The following is a 19735-nucleotide window of genomic DNA, read 5'->3' as shown; positions in this document are numbered from 1 at the left end:
TGACCAGTGCAGCTGAAAATTATGTGTATATGGGAGGGGAGAGACATGTTATTGATTAGCTTTTTTAAGAAAAAAAAAAAAATCTTCTGTAGTCTGTGCTGCAGGAGAAACTCTGAGATCTGCAAAGTTCAGTGCAAATGTGTATATTCAAAACTGATTAAGACTGTCCTTTACTATGGATCCCTCCTTCTGTTTCCCACTACAGACATAGAACTAATTGATTAGCACTTACCAAAGGCACAAAGTAGCTGCAGTAGTTCCACAACAGATTTCTTATCAGCACACAGTAGCACAGTTCCTCAGGAGCACAGTTTCTACAAGAGTAGATTAGAAATTCTGTTGTGATATCGTTTGCGTCTGTCCAATGATATTACTCCAATGGTGTTTACAGTGAGATAACATAAATAAATAGTAGCATTGGAAAAACTCTTTGTACTGTAGAATGTAATCACAGGTAGAAGATAAGCTTTAAATCATTACATTACAGGGACTGGTAATCTCTGCCTTCTTACTCATCTCTGGTATTCTGTTTTAATAGAGCCAGTTGCACTACGTGAAGATTGGGTAGGAGTGCAGTCCTGACTTAGCTTTAACAGCTTTGATTTACTTCAAGACAAAAAAAATACTCTAACATGTTAAATGGGATTAGGATAGACAGTGTGTGAAACTGCTCTTAATACACAGTGTTGAGCTGTCCATGGTCATTAATGGAGTTGTGTCCTTTGAAAAAGGCTTTTTATTAAAATGCATCATGGAGGGGGCTTGTCTAGTAAATCTCATGTCTAGGAAGACTTTACATACCTTCAGCTGCCATTGAGTGTAAAATGTCTGAGCTTGTCTGCCTCATAAACAAAACAGCCTGTTATTTCATCCCTAAACAGCCATAACCATGGAACCAAAGCCCATTTATTGATTGGTTTAGGATGAACTTACTACTAATATTTGTAAATCTTAACGGCAGACTTACTGTAGCAAGGAATAGTGAAACATCCATTCCTTGCATTCATGTGTAATCTTAACTGAATATTCAAAACTCATTTCTATGTGCAAAGAAAATAAAGGATTTCTTACTTCATTGTGAGGTAAATTTTCATGTTTCATAAGCACAGAATGTGATGGACTTTTACATGGAAAATAGGGATATTTTTCATATTACTGGAAGTTGTTTGGAATGGGGGAAGAAAGAAGAAAAAAAGATTATACATGAACACAAAGACCATGGAGTGGAAGAGCTATTAGTACCATATTTAATAATATATCACTAGCCTAAACTGTAATGCCAAAACCAGGTTCAGAATAGAATTATCAGCTCTCAGTTTGGAGAGACGTGTAGGTTTGCATGTCATTGAAAACTGTCTATAAATGCAATCGGTTATTTTTACCTCCTTAATTGTAAGAGGGTTTGCTACATTTTACATTCAGGAGCCAAGAGCAGACACTGGGATGCCATTTAAAGAGCTGCTCTTTCTGGATGGGGTTGTGGTGCTCATTTGTCAGTTCTGATGTATTCAGAAACCACTCATCACAAAAATTCTGCAAGATTAAGAGCAAGACAGTGGATGACATATTCATTGTGCCTTTTTCACCATCATAAGTTATTAAACATCAGTAAATTAAGAAATTAATTTGATATCGTTTAGTGAAGACCTCTTCTATTTTTTGTTTTGTGTACAAATGATGTATTCAAGTTAGACATACAGTTACCTGTGGACAGGCAAGGATTGATACAGAAAGACACACCTGAAAGTACATCTGCATTGCTAATAGATCCAGGAGCAGCTGGACTTCATCAGACACCATGTGCTATCTGTACTTTAAACATAGAAAAGTACATCAGCTGGAAAGTTCAGCTGCAAATCTTCACACCTTCAATATTTAGCTCCATGTTCTTTTCTTAGACTGTTAGTTCTCCCATTACATGCTACTCAATACAGATCTCACCAAGTGGAAACAAGTTTTGAAAACCCTAAGATGGAAAAAATTAAACACCTCATAAAAGTAGCACACCGTGCATTAATGCAAAATTGCAAGTCCAGTTAGAGCATGTGAGTGGAACCTGGGAGCAACCTGAGTGCTTGCAAGATGTACAGAGCAGGCTAAGTAGAGCATTGTTGAATTTTGTTCTTGTTACATACTTGGCAGCAGGGAGGGAAATCATTCCACTTCTTGTTGTGATATTACAGAACAGTAAGCTATGTCCTGTGCTATAGTTGTATTCACATACTATATTTCCACATATTTGGACTATATTTCCACATAGAGCTAATAGGTAAAAGAACAGAAGGAGCATAAACAGAAAATAAAGATGTGAAGATGAAGGAGTGATAATAACAGTACTGTGAAATGAAATCAGTAAGCCAAATATGTACCATTGAGACTTTTTACTGACGGTGCAGTATTAGGCTGGTTGCTTGAATTAGAATGCTGGATGCATACAGAGAACAGTTCTGCTGCTGCTTTGAAAGAAAAGTTCAGTGACAGCTTTCCCAGGCAGTGCCAGAAGGAGTTATGTGCTTGAAACAAGCTTGTTTTAGCACTTGGTCATCATTTCTCTTCCTTGTGCATCTGAAAAGTCACCCTTTAATCTTCATTTTGGATTTAGGCTCACTATCCCATCTTTCCAAAACTTTTGCTTATAGATGACATTATTTGGACTTCCATTATCAAGGACAGCGTAAAACCAGAATAAACATTTTACTTGTAGCAATGTGTTATGCAGGAGGAAAGCACTTCCATACATCAAACTCAATCAGAAAGAAAGGTGTCCTCTAGCAGCCCAGCTCACAAATAGTGACTGATCCTACCTTTCAGGCACTGACCAGACCTTTAAATTTGTAGTGAAGAATCAATCATTATTTGATTACTTCCCTTCATAAATGAATGTAGACATAACAGATCTCAACAAGGAATCACAACAAGATCTCACAGCAGTCTAAATTATCCGTGCCTAGATGATCTGATTGGATATGCTCACATGTCTGGAGAGACCAGATACTAAAATACCCTATGCCTTTGCCTAGGTTTCTATGCATTCATGTGCTGTTTCCCCTTTTACATCCTGAATTTGTTTTAAAATGGAGGAAGTGGAGGGAGGCAGGGAAGAGACACAACAGTCTAACAATATTTTCCTAACAAGCTAACTCACCTCAGCACAGGAAGCTGTTGATGCTTTGTCTGTCTCTCTCTCTCTTCCCCCCACACACAGCATGCTCATTGCTGAAAGAAGGACTGAGACTGTGCTCACAAAAGCAGGCTGAGTAAGAAATGGAAAATCATAGGCCGTGATTAGCATCAGCTTGAAAGCATTCATTGTTTGCTTGCACTTCTATGCATGTGAGTTTTAGCCAGATGACAACAAGGATTTTGTGAGTTGCTTTGCAAGGTAAAGGTCAAATAATGCTGATTTCAAAGAGGAAAGAAGCTAATTAAGATGCTGTATAAATCAAAGTCAATTCTATTTTTAAGTATTTAAAAAAAAAACAGTATTCAGCAGAATGCACAGCCTCCTGGCTGGCTTGTAGAAGAGGCAGTGATTTCCAATAAATAGCAGATGTTGTATTTTGTATTTTTTAAGCCAGTTTGTTCCTAAACCACAAAGATTGATTCCCATCCTTCTTTTTGCGCATGTATCATGCTGGTTGGTTGTGTGGATGGATTAGCTGTGACAGGCTGTGACATCAGCAAGGGCTGAATGCTGCCTGGCTGTGTGATTTTGTAATGCACCCTCCCATTATTGCTGGGCTGACTCATTCACACTGTAGGGTGAGTGAATTATGCATAGTATGGGCCCAGCATGGACTGAAGTGTTAAGCATTGTGCTTCTGTGCAGAAACTGTGCCATAATTGTAAAGCAGGTAGATTTTCACTCACCACTTACACAAATGATACAGCTGAGAAGCATATGCGGTATTAATGCTAATAAATAAATCTGGAAGTGATGAAATATGCTAGTTCTTTAGCGTGGAAGCAGTAGTCTTTGACCTTGCAACTTTGAAAAAAGCTCTGAATGAGGTTTTTGGTCTGCAAAGCGTGTGTGAAAAGCACAAGCTGTATTTTGCTGGGGGACTGCCAGGGAGGAAGAATCAGTGTTCATGAACCTGCAAAAGGTCAAGTGATTGTTGTTATTTTGGGATGTGGGGATTTCATGGAAGGGAGCTGGTTTACCATACCTGTAATTATCATAGGAAGCGAGAGTGAGTGGAGCAAGAACATGGTAGAAGCAGCTGTGGTGTGAATGAGTGCTGTACTGTCAGGTTCCAGTGAATTCAGAAGCGGGAAATGTTGTTTATTAAAAATGCAGGAGCCTACTGATCTCATAGTTATTTGTTAATGATCTTGTGTTTAAACCTGAAGTACCAATCTGGTAGGGTTTTTCTGGTTGACATTGAGGAAACCTGGAGCAATAACTGCTGAGAAGGCAGCCTCTGGAAAGGTGAATGCTAATGAGGGCTATTCTGCCCTTCATACACTCTGAGGTATCATTTCGATAGTGCTCACAGTCCCTTAGGACTTGCTTTTAAGGTCTGGAGTTTTTTAAAGTACTCAGCAGAACAAGAAGCTTGTGCAGACAGTTGATGGTTTTGGAGCAAACAAGGTCCTTGTAACAGCCTGAACTTTAAACTGGCTTCATTAAATTCCTCATAGCTGCAAAAGTAAGCAAAAAACAAGGAGGCAGGATCCTTTTGTGTTGTAAGAGGGACTTGGAGGGCAACAAGTTGCCCTCTTGGAAAAGATAAACTTGCTGACATTTCCTGTCCAGGGCTTTTGACCTTCATCTTGAAGATGCTGTGCTCACAGCTTATGTGCTTCACTGTCACTTCAACAGCCTGCTCTCCTGGCTAAAGAAATAAGACAGTTACTTCTGAAGACAGTTCCTTCTAGAGGAGCTGGTAGCAAGAGTTTGAACTAGCGTATTTTACTGGTGTTTGTTCCTACATCTTTCCAGTGAACATCTGGCTTTGAACACTGAGCTCCTCTTCAGGCTAGATGGGCAGTTGTGTCTGTTCTGGACTTTTATGATCCCTAAAATGGCATCACAGACTAGAAAGGCAGTAAGCAATTCTGTGGGTTGCTGTATTTAAGGATGCTCCTGATAGTAGTCACCTACTGCAATAAATGTTTACTTTTGATTTACTCTTGAGAGGGGGAATTTAATTATCATGCATATTTACACTCATCAGAACAGTAACTGTGTTACCATTGGTCCACATCATGGCACCATGGCCAAGATATGTTTGCAGGAACTGGCTTACAAGGCTGGACAAAAATGGTCTGGCACAGAGCTAAACATCTCTATCGAATGAATAGTGGTATGTAATATGATCATTGTCTCAGCAGGCTTCATAATGAGGTAGTATTTTAGACTGCACTTTCACTTCTCTTTAAGACTCTAACACAGAAAACCTCCCGTGGAGCAGGGTCTTTTTTGGGTGGCGCCCTCATGGAGTGCACCTTTCAAGCCTGAGGTCAGTCAATACCCTGCTGAAAAATTTTGTTTACTGTTAAGGTGTCATTTGCACTTCTCCTCTGCCAACACCTTATGCCATTTTTCTGTCCCTATTTCTTCACTGCACTTGCCACTAGGCAAGCAGTCTTTCCCAGCAGAAGCTCCCAGTGAGAATGTAAGCAGGCTCTGCTACCTTGGAAGTGGTGTTAGCTAGCCACTGTGGCCAATCTACAAGAAGAGAGGCAGTTCTCAGACGGTGGTGAAAGCAAGCCAGATTGTGTTAAGTCCTGATGTGTGGGGTAACTATCCACCAGAAATACAAAGGGAGGCCACACCAGCTGAGTGAGAATGTCAGGATGAGAAAGGCACTACTCCAGTATATAGATATTTCCTGATCATATCAACCCTAGGCTAGACAAAGCTCTCTTCAGTAGAATAGCATTGTTGATCGTTACCTTATATGTTACATTTGCATTCCTAAATGGGCTGTGACCTACTGACAGGGGTCAGCCACAAGGCTTCCTATCCCAGGAAATTTTGTTCAGTACATTACAGTAAAGTTTGATAAAGTTAGCTTGACGTGTTATCAGAGATTCTATACTTGACTGAAGATTACCCGGAATGGAAACACTCCCTGCCTGTGTTTTTCTTGCTTTCTTCTCTGTAGATAAGATACTTGGTCCAATGTCTGTGTGTGTACTTGCTTTCCAGGGCGTGCAACTGTATTCCTGGACAGGATCAACCTGGGGTGAAAGAGAAACAGCAGAAACACAGGAAGGAGGCTGTAGCTGTAGGCTAAGGAGCAGTATCCACAACTGTGCTAATTGGAGCCGATCTGGCTGTGATGCAGGGTGTTGACAGCCCTCCCAAGAGATTAAGTTTGTGAATGGGAGTAGGCTAAAAGTGGCATGGGTAAGAAGCACAGCATGATTATCTTACACCACTTTGGCAAGCTATCCAGTAGCTGCCTATGTGCCTGAATTTCCCTCCATACTGGGAAAAAACTTACTCCAATAAAGGGAGGCAGTGGAAAGCTCTTAACATGGGTCTATAACCTTTGACTCAGCAGAGGATGGCCCACAAAGCAAGCCTTTCCAAGGAAGAGAGCAACAAGATTTTGTGATAGCCAGCAGACTCCACTCCATACTCATCACTGCTCTTCATGTTCACAGCAGAGTTGTTGCTCTCAAGAGGCAGAACATACAAATATGTCTGGATCTGAGACCACCACAAAGACTGGAAAGACACCTCACCAGCAGGCAGCAGTCTCTGGAGTATAGCAGCCTCAGGCCTGGGGCTTATAAGGGCATTGGTGTCAGGATGGCAGTAAATGTGCTTTAGTGTAGTTGCTTGTTATGACTGAAGATGAGGAAGGCCTTATCTGGCAAGTCTCCCAGAAAAAGCCCAGTTGAGGAGCATTTGAAAGCCAGGCACAGACAGGACAGTGATCACCGCTCCACATCAGAAATACCCAATACCAAACAATGAACAATCCCAGCCTGGCAAGCAGTCAAATGAAATAACATTTCCTTTGGACATAGCCTTCTGAGTGTTCATAAATGAAGATGGTGGTGTCTAAAAACCATGACTTAAGGGCAGAGAGATCAGAAGAGTAGCAGGCAAATAAAAGGTAGAAGACTGTAAAGGTCTGTGAGCTTACTGTCAAGGGCCCAATGATAGGTATGTGATGCTGCAGCAGTGGGTCCTAGGTCAGACATACAAAACTGTTTTGAACAACGTTGACAATGTCACATGAATTTATCTTGGGTCAGGGATTTACCTTGTCACATGCCTTTAACAGTTTTGATCTGGTCTTCAGTGTCCTAAAATTATATTTATAGCACTCCTGGTAACAGCTTGACAGTTGAGCCAATCTTCCTCATGCAGAATGTTTGTAAGTAATACCAGCTTGTGAGGTTCCTGCTGTGCCTCACACGTGGCAGTCAGCATGGCTTCTAGACACCTGATGGCATGCAACCATGCAACCCAAATTCTAATGATCCTGTATAGCATCAGTTATAAAAAAGTGCATCAATTTCACATCAGAAAAGTAGTATGGGTAACGGTAAGATCAAGATCTGAGAAAGTGACAATCCTAGCAGTCAAGTAATGATTTTATTAATAGGAACATACTGCCTAATCCATTTGCAAGCAAGAAAAGATTCTCATAAAGTGACAGATCAGCCAAAGGATATAAGAAGTGCCTCTACACCTGCGTACACCTCTACACATAACACAGGATCTCATGTACTGTCACTTCAGTCATGGCTAGCAGTGGCATTCTGTTTCAGATGTTTTACTTAATTGATACAGGAGGAAGAATGTAGATGTGCTGGGATCTTAAGTGTGCATGTATCAGAAGGTCTTATTTACCCATATGTTTTTACATAGTACTATGTACACCTTAGCCTGGAGTCAGGAAGACACTGCTTCCTTTGCTATTATCTAAATGGTGTTATTAAGTTTTTACAAGACAGTAGAGTTAATCATTCTTATGGTCACTGACTGTAAGTGTGCAGGTAAGCAAATATTTCAATAGAACACAGGGTACAACTGGAAATAGTTAATGGATCTGAGGGACCATAGCTACCTTTTGCAACAAAATATTTGTCTTTGAACTTTGGAATGGGAGTGTCAGACTTTTTTTTTTTTTTTTTTTTTAGCCTCTATCTAAGCCAAAAAAAGAACCCTAGTTCCAAATGGCCATTCTTTAGTTCAACAGTAACTTCGAAAATGCTCTTATGGATACCAAAGTAAATAAATGTCTTTCTGCTATTTGCTTTGTTCACAGCTGCACCATTTGACTCTGGCAGGAACTGCAAGCCCATCAGTAGCTGCAGACATGACAATTTCTGTCATGGTGATAGGACAAACTTTAAAAAAGAAAAGCCAGGTTCAGATCTTTGGTAAAAAGAGTGTGACCATCCTGGGACTAAGATTGTGTGCTTGATTACATCACAGGGGGAGCTAGTACAGTGATATGGCTTACGTTACATCTGTTTTGCATGTCCTGTTTTCCTCTTCTAGATCATAGTCAGAAATGCTGATGTTTTCTTTGTTCACTAGGCCCTTCTTAGTTTTCTGAGAACTTCAGGACTGCTATTACAGGTTCTTCACTGAAACCTTCCCTTGTCAAGAAAGCACAGAGGAAGAGCCTCAGTCTAAGAGGCTCAGAAATGCATGGGAAGGCACAGAAGGAAACAAGCTGTGAATATCAGCACAGAGCCCAGCGTTGATCGGCTGACTGCCCCATTCTCACATTTTATCCTGTGTGCCCAGCATGCCTTGCTAGCACTGATCAGTTACAGGAACTGTAAGTGATTGTCCCTTCCCCTTCCATCATCACCCAGGACATTACATTCACTTGTACAGCTTTCCATCCAAGCAGAGGCAAGGTGCCCTGGAAAGAGTAGGCAAGATAGCAGAGGCAGAGCTCAGGCTGCACTGTACCAGAGAAACTAGGTGTAGTGCTCTGGCAAGGCTGAAGAAATAAGCTTTGAGAGGTGCTGACAAGACCTTGATCAGCCTTCCTATATGATCAGGGCTGGACTGATCTCAAGGGTGCTTACAAAGCCTTACTTTATATTTGTTTTCACTAGATACCAGGCAAGAAAAGCCTTTCAGGAATTTGAAGCTGTTAAAAACTCAAGTAAGCAAGCAAGTTCATTATATTGCTTCTATTACTGCTGCTGGAATAGGAAAAGGGCATGGATTGCACAAGAAACATGACTTGCTTATGGTAAACACCTGTTACTTTAGAGGAAAGAAGTTTTTGTACAATTCCAAGAACCCTAGTTATATGTAAATTTTGAGAGCCAAAAGAAGGCAACCATCTGACCCATTATCTACAACCAAGTGCCACCTTTGCCATATTTACATGTGTACTTTATCTTACCTGTATGCTTCAGAGTGATGAATGGGAAACTTCACTACAATTTTACTGCCTTGGATAACCTTATGGATCGCCTGTGGGAAAATAAGCTAATTCCAGGTAAGGGCAGCTCCCTACCTCCACAACTTGCTACATCTGTTTGCCCATATTGTACAATCATCAGAAAATTCTTAGAGAGCTTTGCCAAAGCTGATTTTTATAAAAATTCTTTCTTTTCCTACTTGCCTTTACCTCATGTCCATCTAAATGTAAACAGTGTGAGCAAAACACTATTACTGCAATTAACACAAATGGTTTTACATTGCTTTCAACAACAGTTTGAGATGTATGAATTGGGAAATAAGACCTCTTGAAGAGGAGAAAACTCTGTACCCATTAACATGTACCTAAAAGGGCCAGAGAAGCAGATACTCAAGGTATAGATTATTTTGTATTTCTGCAAACATCCACTGTTTAGAGTTCCCTCTGAGCCCTGAATTTATGAGGGTAAGTATTAGTATTGATTACTATAGTCATTAACAAGTGTGAGCAATTTCAAATCTGAAATATTCTTGGTGGGGACATGTAGAAACAGGAAAGAAAGCCCATTTAGTGATGCTTCTTCATTAACAATTTTGTTTCAGATAATGCAATAACTCCTTCATAAATCAAAAGGAGATAGCATTCACCAAAAAAGGAGACCAATCTTTTGTGTCTTTTTTAGGATTTGAATTGATGGGGAATCCATCAGGATACTTTTTAGATTTTGAAGATAAAGAACAGTTAATAAGGTGGAGAAACTTAATTACACTTCTGGCCAGCAGATATATAGGTAAGTTAAAAAAAAGAAACAACGTACAAAAAACCCGAAGAAAAAGCCCCATTATTTATTCTGTTGTAATCCCTTCTAACTACCTCAAAAGTTCTCTATATTGTGATCAATTTCAAGACCCCGGATTTCAGCACAGAACAGGAAAAAACCCCTGCCAAAACAGATGATGGGATAATAGCCCTTTTTTTTGCTGATCTGTGACCAACATCCTGAATAAGTAGTGTGTTCTGTGTAGCACATTTGGCCTGTCTCTGAGGACTGACTTCTAACTTTGTTATTTTGTTGTGGTTGCAAACCACCAGCTTCTCACATGCCAACTTCAAATATCTCTAAAGAGACAGAAACCTCAACCTGAATTAAGGCTAGGTGAGTGCCCTAACCACAAGGCTGTAATTCATATCACCTCCCTCTCACCTTTCATCTTTTTCAAATATTGCTGCATTTCATTGAAAATGAGAGATAATTTTGAAACTACCAAAATCACATTTCCCTCATTATTAAAAACAGGTAATACTTATACCCTGGTTTACTAGCAGCCCTAGTTGATAGGATTGTCTGGATCAGTGATTAATTGATCGAATTGTCTGAATATGCAGCTCAGTGATAAATGAGACCTCTCCCACAGATAGGTATGGATTGGAGCATGTTGCGAAATGGAATTTTGAAACATGGAATGAACCAGACCACCACGACTTTGACAATGTGTCTATGACAGTGAAAGGTAAGCGTGTTTTGGAGCAGTTACTAGTGTAGTGAAGTGAGACATATGTGTGGGGTAGGTGGAGGGGTGAGAGTAAGAAAGGAGAGATGTTGGCAAAGAAATAAGGTAGATAGGAGTGATAAGGAATGTGAAAGGTATACCTAGTCTGTTTTACTAAGGTCATGTTACTGACTACACTTGTTCCTGCTTGGACATCAGTATAAATACAGGGATAGTAGAACAGGGAAAACAGAACAGCAGTTACACGAAGAAGATGCAGTTCGTTATTTGGACATGAAGTAAGGTTACTGGGGATAAGTGGGTGAAGGGTGGAGTAAGGGGAAAACTGTTCATTGGCAGATGTATGCTTTGGGAACATGTCCTCACAAGACCTTTGGAAGAACCTTATGAAGGCAGCTGAGGTTTTGATGTCTTCTCATGTTTTCGGTGCATAGAAAAGAGTAGTCCCAGTTTGTGACATCCTGCTAATAAATGCAGTAATAGAATTATAACATCTCCGTGTAGTTTTAGATCAAGATTCTGATTTATCGTCTCTGATATGTGCATTGGTTTGTACTTTAGGGTTTCTCAACTATTATGATGCGTGTTCAGAAGGATTAAGAGCAGCTAGTCCTCTACTAAAATTTGGAGGGCCTGGGGATTCCTTCCACCCCTTACCCAAGTCACCCATGTGCTGGAGTCTTCTCTGTCATTGCTACAATGGGACCAACTTCTTCACAGGGGAGACTGGTGTAAGGCTGGACTACATCTCTCTCCATAAGAAGGTCAGTCCAAAATTTCAGTTTAAGGCTATTTTCTTAATCTGTTCAATCCAAGGTTTTTTTTATTTTATTTTATTCTCTTTTTTTAAAATTTATTTTATTCTGATTTATGAAGTTGATTTCCAGATGAGTGTCGAGCCTATAGCAGGAAGTATGGCTACCTGTTCTAACAAAACCTTGAAGATGTTCAGTTGCAAGACTTCAACTCAAAGTAAATTTGCCTTTTCATAATTACCAGGGGGAAACAACTTCTCTACCTCTATTCTATTTTATATTCTAGGAGGAGCTCATGCAAACAGCACATGCTGTAATGGATTAGGTAAAAATACTAATACTCTCTGGCCCACAGCTCCTCAGGGACTCCAGGAACACGTTTTTGTATTGTGTTTATGTCTGTATGTTATGTCTGTGTGTTTACTACTGTTTGCTCACTTTCACTAAGCAGATATGAAATATTGTTGCAGGGAGGTGGGAGTTCTCTCTATATCTTGCAACAAGAAGTAGAAGCAGTTGAACAAATTCAGAAGCTGTTTCCAAGTTTTGCTTCTGTTGCCATATACAACGATGAAGCAGATCCAATGGTTGGATGGTCCATTCCACAACTGTGGCGAGCTGATGTGACCTATGCAGCTATGGTTGTAAAGGTAATTCAGTTCATTGACAGTCCTGTCACAGTAGGGTCTCCTGATGCATGAATGCAGTTGCAAAAGTAGACTTACAGTCAATTTTTAATTAGCTACTCAGAATAATAGATCCAATAGAAGGAGAGCTCCTTATTGATACAGCTGGGGTTTCCCTGAATAGTCTGTTTTCAGTACCTCTATTTAGTTTGTATTAGTTTTCTTCATCTTCCCTTTAAAAATAAGCAACTGATAACTAGCCTTCCATGTGTTGGAGAATATGTCAGATATTGTATACAGTCCCCCAGTTAGACCCACCTGATAAGACTGTACCTACACATCTTCTCTCCATGTAATACTTCTGCTAGCTATCTCCTCACTTATGTGAGACATTATTTCCTAACTCCTTCATAAGTTTATCTCATCAAGAGACATCAGGTATCATTAAAAAGCCCCTTGAGCTCTCAGCATAAGTCCATTCTTTGGTTTTGGATAATGACTGTACATGTGGTCTTATTAATTACTGCTGAAGTAATTAATGCTCAGCATTCCTGCCCCTGCAGGAATTGTAGGCTGACTCCAAGCTCACCTCTTGCCCCTGCATAGCAGTAGTTCCTACTTGTTGCTTGTTGCTTTGCAACCCACTACCTTACACAGCATCCAGAGTTCAGGTGCTCCTGTGCAAAGTGGTAGTTCCCAAACCTGGGAGCATGTATGTCACCCAGAAACAAGATACACCTTATCAGCTGCTCCTGTGGAGACAAAGGCTCCCAGCTCCTTTAGGCTGCATACAAAGCTGTCTTGTCCAAAGCAACAAGTCACTGACTACATTGCAGGGAGTTTGTGAGACAAAACAGTGTTTATAATGATGTAGTGATATGAAGGGGAAAAAAAAAAAGACACATCCAATGGAAAATTAACTCTTGGGTGTATAGGAGCTGGAGCCCTGTGTTCCTTCAGGAACACAATTATGAGACCTTTTCAGTTGTCGGGGTTGTGAAATTCTGTTTGATTCTGATACTTAGGCACAATCTGGTAAACAGAGAGCTTGGGAGCTCTGACATTTTGCAGGAAAGAAGCACAGCAACCACTGAAACACCAGGAGAACTAATTCCATATTAGCACCAAGTGGGTAAAATGACTCACTGAGGAACAGAATCCAGGACCAGCTCCCAGACACTTGTGTAATGGGTACAGAGTAATTCCAGAGTTGGAGAACCATTCATATTTAATTCAGATGGTAAATCCAGATTACTAGTTTAATATTCAAGATAGAGGAGCATCATTTGTAGTGCAGTAGTTACGGAATATGTTCATAATTTATGTAGAGTACTAGTAATAGTTATTTCAGAAACTTTTTACTGGCAAAACTATGTGGATACTTCACATTTTCCAGTGATTAATGTGTTACCTAAAGAATAGTTTCTTCAAGAGTTGTGAGGAACAGTTCAGTTCTTCAAGCTTTTCTAAATGGCAGAGTGACAGCTCTTTTCAATATGAAGTAAAAATTTTTTAAAAAATACAGACATTGTGTGTTTGTTGGATTTTCTTCAGGACGAAGTTCTATCTTCTCTATGAACTTGCAGGTCATTATCCAGCATCAAAACCTGCTGATTTCCAAAGCCAACAACACCATCAACTACACACTGCTAAGTAATGACAACGCCTTCTTGAGCTACTACCCGCATTACTTCACACAGCGAACTCTGACAGCCCGTTTTCAGATGAACAATACAAAGCCACCTCATGTCCAGATGGTGCGGAAACCAGTGCTAACTGTTATGGGCCTGCTGGCACTGCTAGGTATAGTAACCACTGATTAAAGAGCATATCAATAACCTCTTCTACCTAGAAGCTTCCTGCCTAAGAGAGATTATTCCAGCCATGTCACCATTGATAAAAACAGGATTTCTCCTGCTCCTCCTCTGCTTACTAGCTGTGTTAAGAAAATGAAACTTAATTTCCTCTGAGAAATTAAGGAGGTAAAACAGGAGATGTTCCTGACAGTCTGTTAACCATTTGATTTAATTTACTGCTTTGTTTATACCCTCTGTATGCCAACCACTCTTTTTTGTTGACTGGTACTTCCCTCTTGTGCCATCACACCAGGCTGCAAATGTCTTTAAGAAATCCTCACAGCTGGAAGAACCATGCAGCATACTAAAAGAAGATCCTAATTCACTGTTACATACTTGGATGTTGCTAGCTGAACTGCTGAGCATAACTGCTGTAGTACATGCATGCTCTGCTGTTGTAAAATAAGCCTGAGTTAATGCTATACCTGGCAACATAAGCTAGAACATAGCTCAACCTATAGATCCCCATGTTATGACCCTTGACTAGCAGTGATGCTTACAGAGTTGTCACATTTTTTAAAGGAGAAAAGCAGATTTTTGCAGAAGTGAACAGCAGTGAAGGTGAAAGCACTCAAAACAGCACAATTGGTGTCCTGGCCTCTGTGCACACCCCAAGTGAGGTGCAACCTTCAGACAGTTGGCAAGCTACTCTACTGATGTATTCAAGTGAGGATAACAGGACTTCATCCAACATCAGCACCGTCACAGTGAATGCCACCCACTTCCCCAAACTTAGAGGTAAACAAACATCATGTAGGCAGCTCACATAATTGATCTTTAGGATAGAACATCTGCTGAAACACTTCTGCCTGGTTGCCTTTTGTTTCAAGAGTGAGTTTCGTTTGCTAACTCTCTCTCTCATCTTTTGGGAACTCCCAGATTTTCTGAGATATGATGGTGCTCTTCTAGGAAAGGTTCTTTTTTAATGCCTGCACTTTGACCCTGTCTTTAATGGCAGCTGCAAGTGCTGCCTTTTTGGAAAGCTATTAATCTCAGTGTGCTTGGCTGCATATTGCCAGGCAACAATTACCTTACTGGGATGACTCCAACACAGCCAACATGACCACAGTATTACACAGTTGATGCCGTTGTCCAACAAACATGTGCAGCACCTGTGCAAAAAATAAGAGTGTTTCAATTCTGGTTATGGAAGTAACAAGCTTGAAATTTAAACTTGGCAAATATAAATTGTAGAGCCTTTTAAGAGTGCCAGCCTTGTGACTTTCCAGTGGAAGCCAGGCTCTGAATGCTGAAATAACTTTAGAGAAGGTAGACTTAAACACCTTCTGCTAAATTTACTCTTGTTATCTTTAAATCAAAGTAAAGAGTTTACTCTCTTCCATTTGTGTTCCCAAAGAGCTGGTGTATATGACATATTACCTGGATAACAACCAAACCAATCCCTACCTGAAGTGGAAAATGCTAGGAAAGCCTGACTTTCCTTCCCCAGAACAGTTCCAGCAAATAAGGGATGCTGAGGTATGACCGTTTGTTTGCTTGAAGTGTTGTATGGGTAGAGTGCTTATGAATTGGTTAACTACAGCTAAAGAGACAAGAAATCAGCTCAGGTAGTCAGAACGTCCTTAGTCATGTGTGTCTTGTATACAATGAAAATGCACTTTCAGTCACAAAGAGCAATGTTGCTGATACAGAACTGATACCTTTGCATTTTTATACAAGACACTAAATGTAGATGACCAACTTCTTTGCTACTGGCCTACCCTTAACTAAGAAGCCAGAGTTGCTCCAGAGCAAGTGCTACCTTCTCTCCTTCAATGAGCCTTTCTGTTCTGTCTCCCCAAATAAGTCACATGGCCAAATTGCTGCATTAAAGAGTTGAAATGAATCCCACTCAGTAACAGAAAACAAACAGCTCCCTGAGGTGGAAACTACCCAGTGCAAGTTCAGAAGACACTTGGAATCTCTCAAGGGCTCACAGGGAGGCCTGCAGTTTCCTTTCATCCTCAGCATTTATGAATGCACCCCAGAGGGGCTGAGGAGTAAGTCCTCTCTGAGGACTCCTCCCTACTGAGAAAAGTCATGCCCAGATTACTTGCTATCTGTGAGAATATAAAAGCAGTCTGTCATTTTAGTTCCCTCTTTCATAGTTTTCCTATGCATTCAGACCCATGGGTTTAAATAAAGGAGGCCAACTTTATCTGCTTTGGGGCCCATAGACAGTAATTGCCTTCTGACTTTGGTGTACAGTGCTATGTCTTCTCTTCCCAGTCACCATAACCCACTATTGCTAAGACCGGTGGGATACTATAGGAGCCAACAGATCTTCCTTCAACAGGGCAGCAGCAAGGTTTTAGATACTCTTGGCCATCTGGTGAAACTCAGAGACCAGTTGAGTGGTTGTTGTAGCTAGCAATAGCTTTCACTGCGCTCTGGGAATCCAAAGCTAAGAGACTGGGGTGTAGTTTGTAAAGACCACTAGCCTGAAAGTCGTCCATGTGAGGTTACTAAAAGTGACAGACTGCGCATAAAGGGCATTTGTGACCAACACAGTTCGTGAGATACACAAACCCTCTGTTTCCTGAAGAGCTGGAAAATGGGCAAGATAGAAATGTCTCTCAGCTTGAAGAACTTTTGTGGCTGTAAGCCACTTACCAGCACCAACTCCATTGGAAATTTACAGTCCCAAAGTAAATACACAGTCCCTTTACACTGATGTAACAGTTGGCTTTTAGGTGCTGTAATGAAAGATTATTCACAACACTTCTCTTTGGCTCCACAGGACCCAGTGGCAACAGGCCCATTCCCATTTCCTGAAGGTGGCATCCTGACACTGAAGCAAGACTGTCCTATTCCCTCAGTCTTTCTTATCCACATTTGTGCAAGACCCAGATCTGTTCCTGATCAAGTATGTGTTGTATTCTACTGTCAGACTCACCAAATTAGAAACTGCTTCCTGCTTTAAGTCTCACTAAGAAGAGCTGGACTAGCATTTGGGCCTATTATTTGTAAGCAATTCTCTCCTTTGATGAGAAGGCTCTTCAAGGCATAATTCAAGATAAAGCATTCAACCACAAGTAATAGAAGCCATCTCCTGAGATAAATGCAAGTTTATCCATGGTGAGAAAATAACTAATGCAGCACTGGAAAGTACAGTATCTTTTTAAAAATCACATCATATGCTTGACAACATCTTTCCAGGTAATAATTGATCACTAAAAATAAAATGGAATCATGGCTGTTGTAGATTAGACATCTGTATCTGCCCATTCAGTCCCACACGTGTTCCCAGTGGTGCCCAGAGCCTCTGAAGGTGCTCTGCAAGGTTGACAGTTTGGAGACATAGGCTAGAAAGCCACAGAGCCAGGAATTCTGCTTTTTTTCCTGTCTCAATGGAATGAATCAAAGTAAATAATTAGTGAGGAAGGGTGAACACAGAAATCTGACCTGGCTGATTGGTTTGTACAGTTTTCTTACATGGGCATGTGTCTTTGGACAGGTGACCGGTGTTCGTTTGATCCCTCTCACAAAGGGGCAGGTCATTGTGTTGTGGGACGATGGCTGTGTAAATTCAAAGTAAGTAGCTTTTAAAATAAAATGTATATAACTGAGTTACCAGCACATTACTCCCTAAGTTGCCACCAGTCCTACAAAGTGAAACAAGTTCACAAATTAATGACTACTTGCTCCTTGAGAGATGCTACAGTGCATATGTCTGACAAATGAACTGTAGGACCTACATGCAATAACAATGGAGAACAACCATGACTGATCTGCAGTCTGAACAAGGGAATCTGCCTGTTGCTTACCAGCATCCAATGCCATTTTTGAGGGACTTGCCTTCAGCATAGCAGACATGAAGATCCATGTTAAAAAAAAAAGTTAATATTAGCAGCAAGTGCCTAGGTGGGATCTTGCACATCCCTGTAAGGGATATGAGCTGGAAGAGAAAACCTCCAGTTCCTTGCTCCAGCAAGCTGTACTAGACTGGAAACCCTCTGTAGGTAAACTGTCAGAGGCAATCCAGTGTGCATTCACTCCCTCAGGAAGCACTGACTTAGCTCCTTTTCAAGCCAGTCTCCCTAGACTCTTCCTTCAGCCTTGATAACCGTGGTTTGGGAGTAAAAGATGCTTAACAGTTTGTGATGCTGCAAGTATCCAATATAACAAGTCAGTCTGGGTGTTCTTCTGTGGGCTGTTGGAGCTGTGGTTCTTAATACTGACGATTCATGCCATCCCATATTTGGTAGGAATGAGTCAACTGAATATTTCCTATTTTTGACCTTCTTTGTTGGAATGGCCCTGAGATTAGGATTTGATTGCTCACAGCTTTATCAGCTGTATTTACTGAGCTGTCTGGTTTTCTTTTATAGATGTATAAAGACATTTGAAGTGGAGTTCTCACCAGATGGAAAAGCATACCAGCGGATTAATGCCAAAGACACAATATTCACCCTTTGGGTCTACAGTCCAGGTAAGGCAAGAATACACATGTTATGTAATCTGTCATGTTAATAGTGCAGCTCATGAGTGTGTGAAACATCATTTAGTAACTACTGAAGGTACATAGCTTGCTAGTGACATACACTGCCATCACAACTAAGAGCATGTTCTTTCCTTTAGGACCACGTTTTCAGTGAAAGCTTATTCTCAAGGACAAGCACTAATTGACAAATCATCATGAGGACATTATTAGTAGTATTGGCATGAGTAAAATCCTTGTCACAGAAGCTAAAGTCACCTAGCTGTGGGCCTGGCAAGCTCCCTGAGAGGCAAAGCAGCACTTTTGTCTCTATTTGTAGCTGGTGTAAAAGCATGCAAAAATAAGAACAAAAAAATTGCTCCACATGACCACAGCTTCGTGTTGTGTTCTTGGTAGTAAACTCACAGCAAGGCAAGTCTGAGGTTTGAGCACAGTCCCACAGGCTTTTGGGCTAGGGCAATAGGAGCAAACTGCCTTGGTAACACTTGTTTTGTACCACTGAGTCTTGAGGTGTTAGACTGCCTAAGGATATGACATCAACGCACAAGTAAGTGAGAGGTCACATCCACCTTTCATGGAGGGGTTGGTTGTCTTGCATTTATTGTGTTCTGAGCTGCTCCAGGGGAAGGTTGCAATTCTGTTCTCATTGTGGACACCCGTCCCTGTTCCCATACCCTTTTATGGCTTGGCAATCTTAAGCTATTGAGGTGCTCCCTTGTAAGAACAGGAGAGGTCCTCCTGTAGGACAGTTTGTCCTGGCTATCTGAACACCCAGCCAAGGAGAGAGCCTTTTCTTTGCTGTTTCCTAGAGCTTTCTCTTTAGCCCTGACAAGCTGCCTAAGTTTTAGATGTTTCACATTAGAAGGCAGCGAGTTTCATCTTTGTCAACAGGCAAAGCTTCACCCAGAGTCTGTGGTCATTTCTCCTCAAGTACAGCCTAGAAGAAAAATGCTGAGAGAAGGTAGCAATATTTTCTCTGGGTATTTTTTTGGTTGTTTTGGGGGATTTTTTAACCAAATGTGGTCTAATCTCCAATGTGGCTGTCCAACAAGTATTACTAATAAGCACTGATAAGAGCTGTGTGAAACACAGACAAACCTTGCCTCAAAGTGATCCTAATAAAGAGCAGTTCAGAGATGCTTTTGCCGGAAACAAAAGCTCATCTTAGCCTGAAAAAGGCTTAGCAT

At 40.8% G+C, this 19735-nt stretch overlaps 1 protein-coding gene across 4 annotated transcripts in view; it reads left to right on the top strand.

Annotated features, from left to right (window-relative positions):
* IDUA (alpha-L-iduronidase) overlaps window positions 1–19735 on the top strand; it is a 47378-nt gene that overhangs the window by 23116 nt on the left and 4527 nt on the right. For 2 of the 4 annotated variants that reach the window (XM_074811707.1, XM_074811708.1), the window contains 11 exons: window positions 9355–9437; window positions 10042–10149; window positions 10775–10870; window positions 11432–11634; window positions 12096–12275; window positions 13838–14054; window positions 14630–14845; window positions 15465–15586; window positions 16848–16973; window positions 17565–17641; window positions 18439–18539. In XM_074811707.1, the coding sequence (XP_074667808.1) occupies window positions 9355–9437; window positions 10042–10149; window positions 10775–10870; window positions 11432–11634; window positions 12096–12275; window positions 13838–14054; window positions 14630–14845; window positions 15465–15586; window positions 16848–16973; window positions 17565–17641; window positions 18439–18539 (1529 nt within the window). Of the gene's footprint in view, window positions 1–8554; window positions 8760–9354; window positions 9438–10041; window positions 10150–10774; window positions 10871–11431; window positions 11635–12095; window positions 12276–13837; window positions 14055–14629; window positions 14846–15464; window positions 15587–16847; window positions 16974–17564; window positions 17642–18438; window positions 18540–19735 lie in introns of all 4 variants that reach the window. The other 2 variants (XM_074811709.1, XR_012621522.1) reach the window with 2 other exon arrangements.

This window comes from Strix aluco, chromosome Z (assembly GCF_031877795.1).
Source record: "Strix aluco isolate bStrAlu1 chromosome Z, bStrAlu1.hap1, whole genome shotgun sequence".
Taxonomy (NCBI): Eukaryota; Metazoa; Chordata; class Aves; order Strigiformes; family Strigidae; genus Strix; species Strix aluco.
This window is presented reverse-complemented; position numbering and strand designations above follow the sequence as displayed.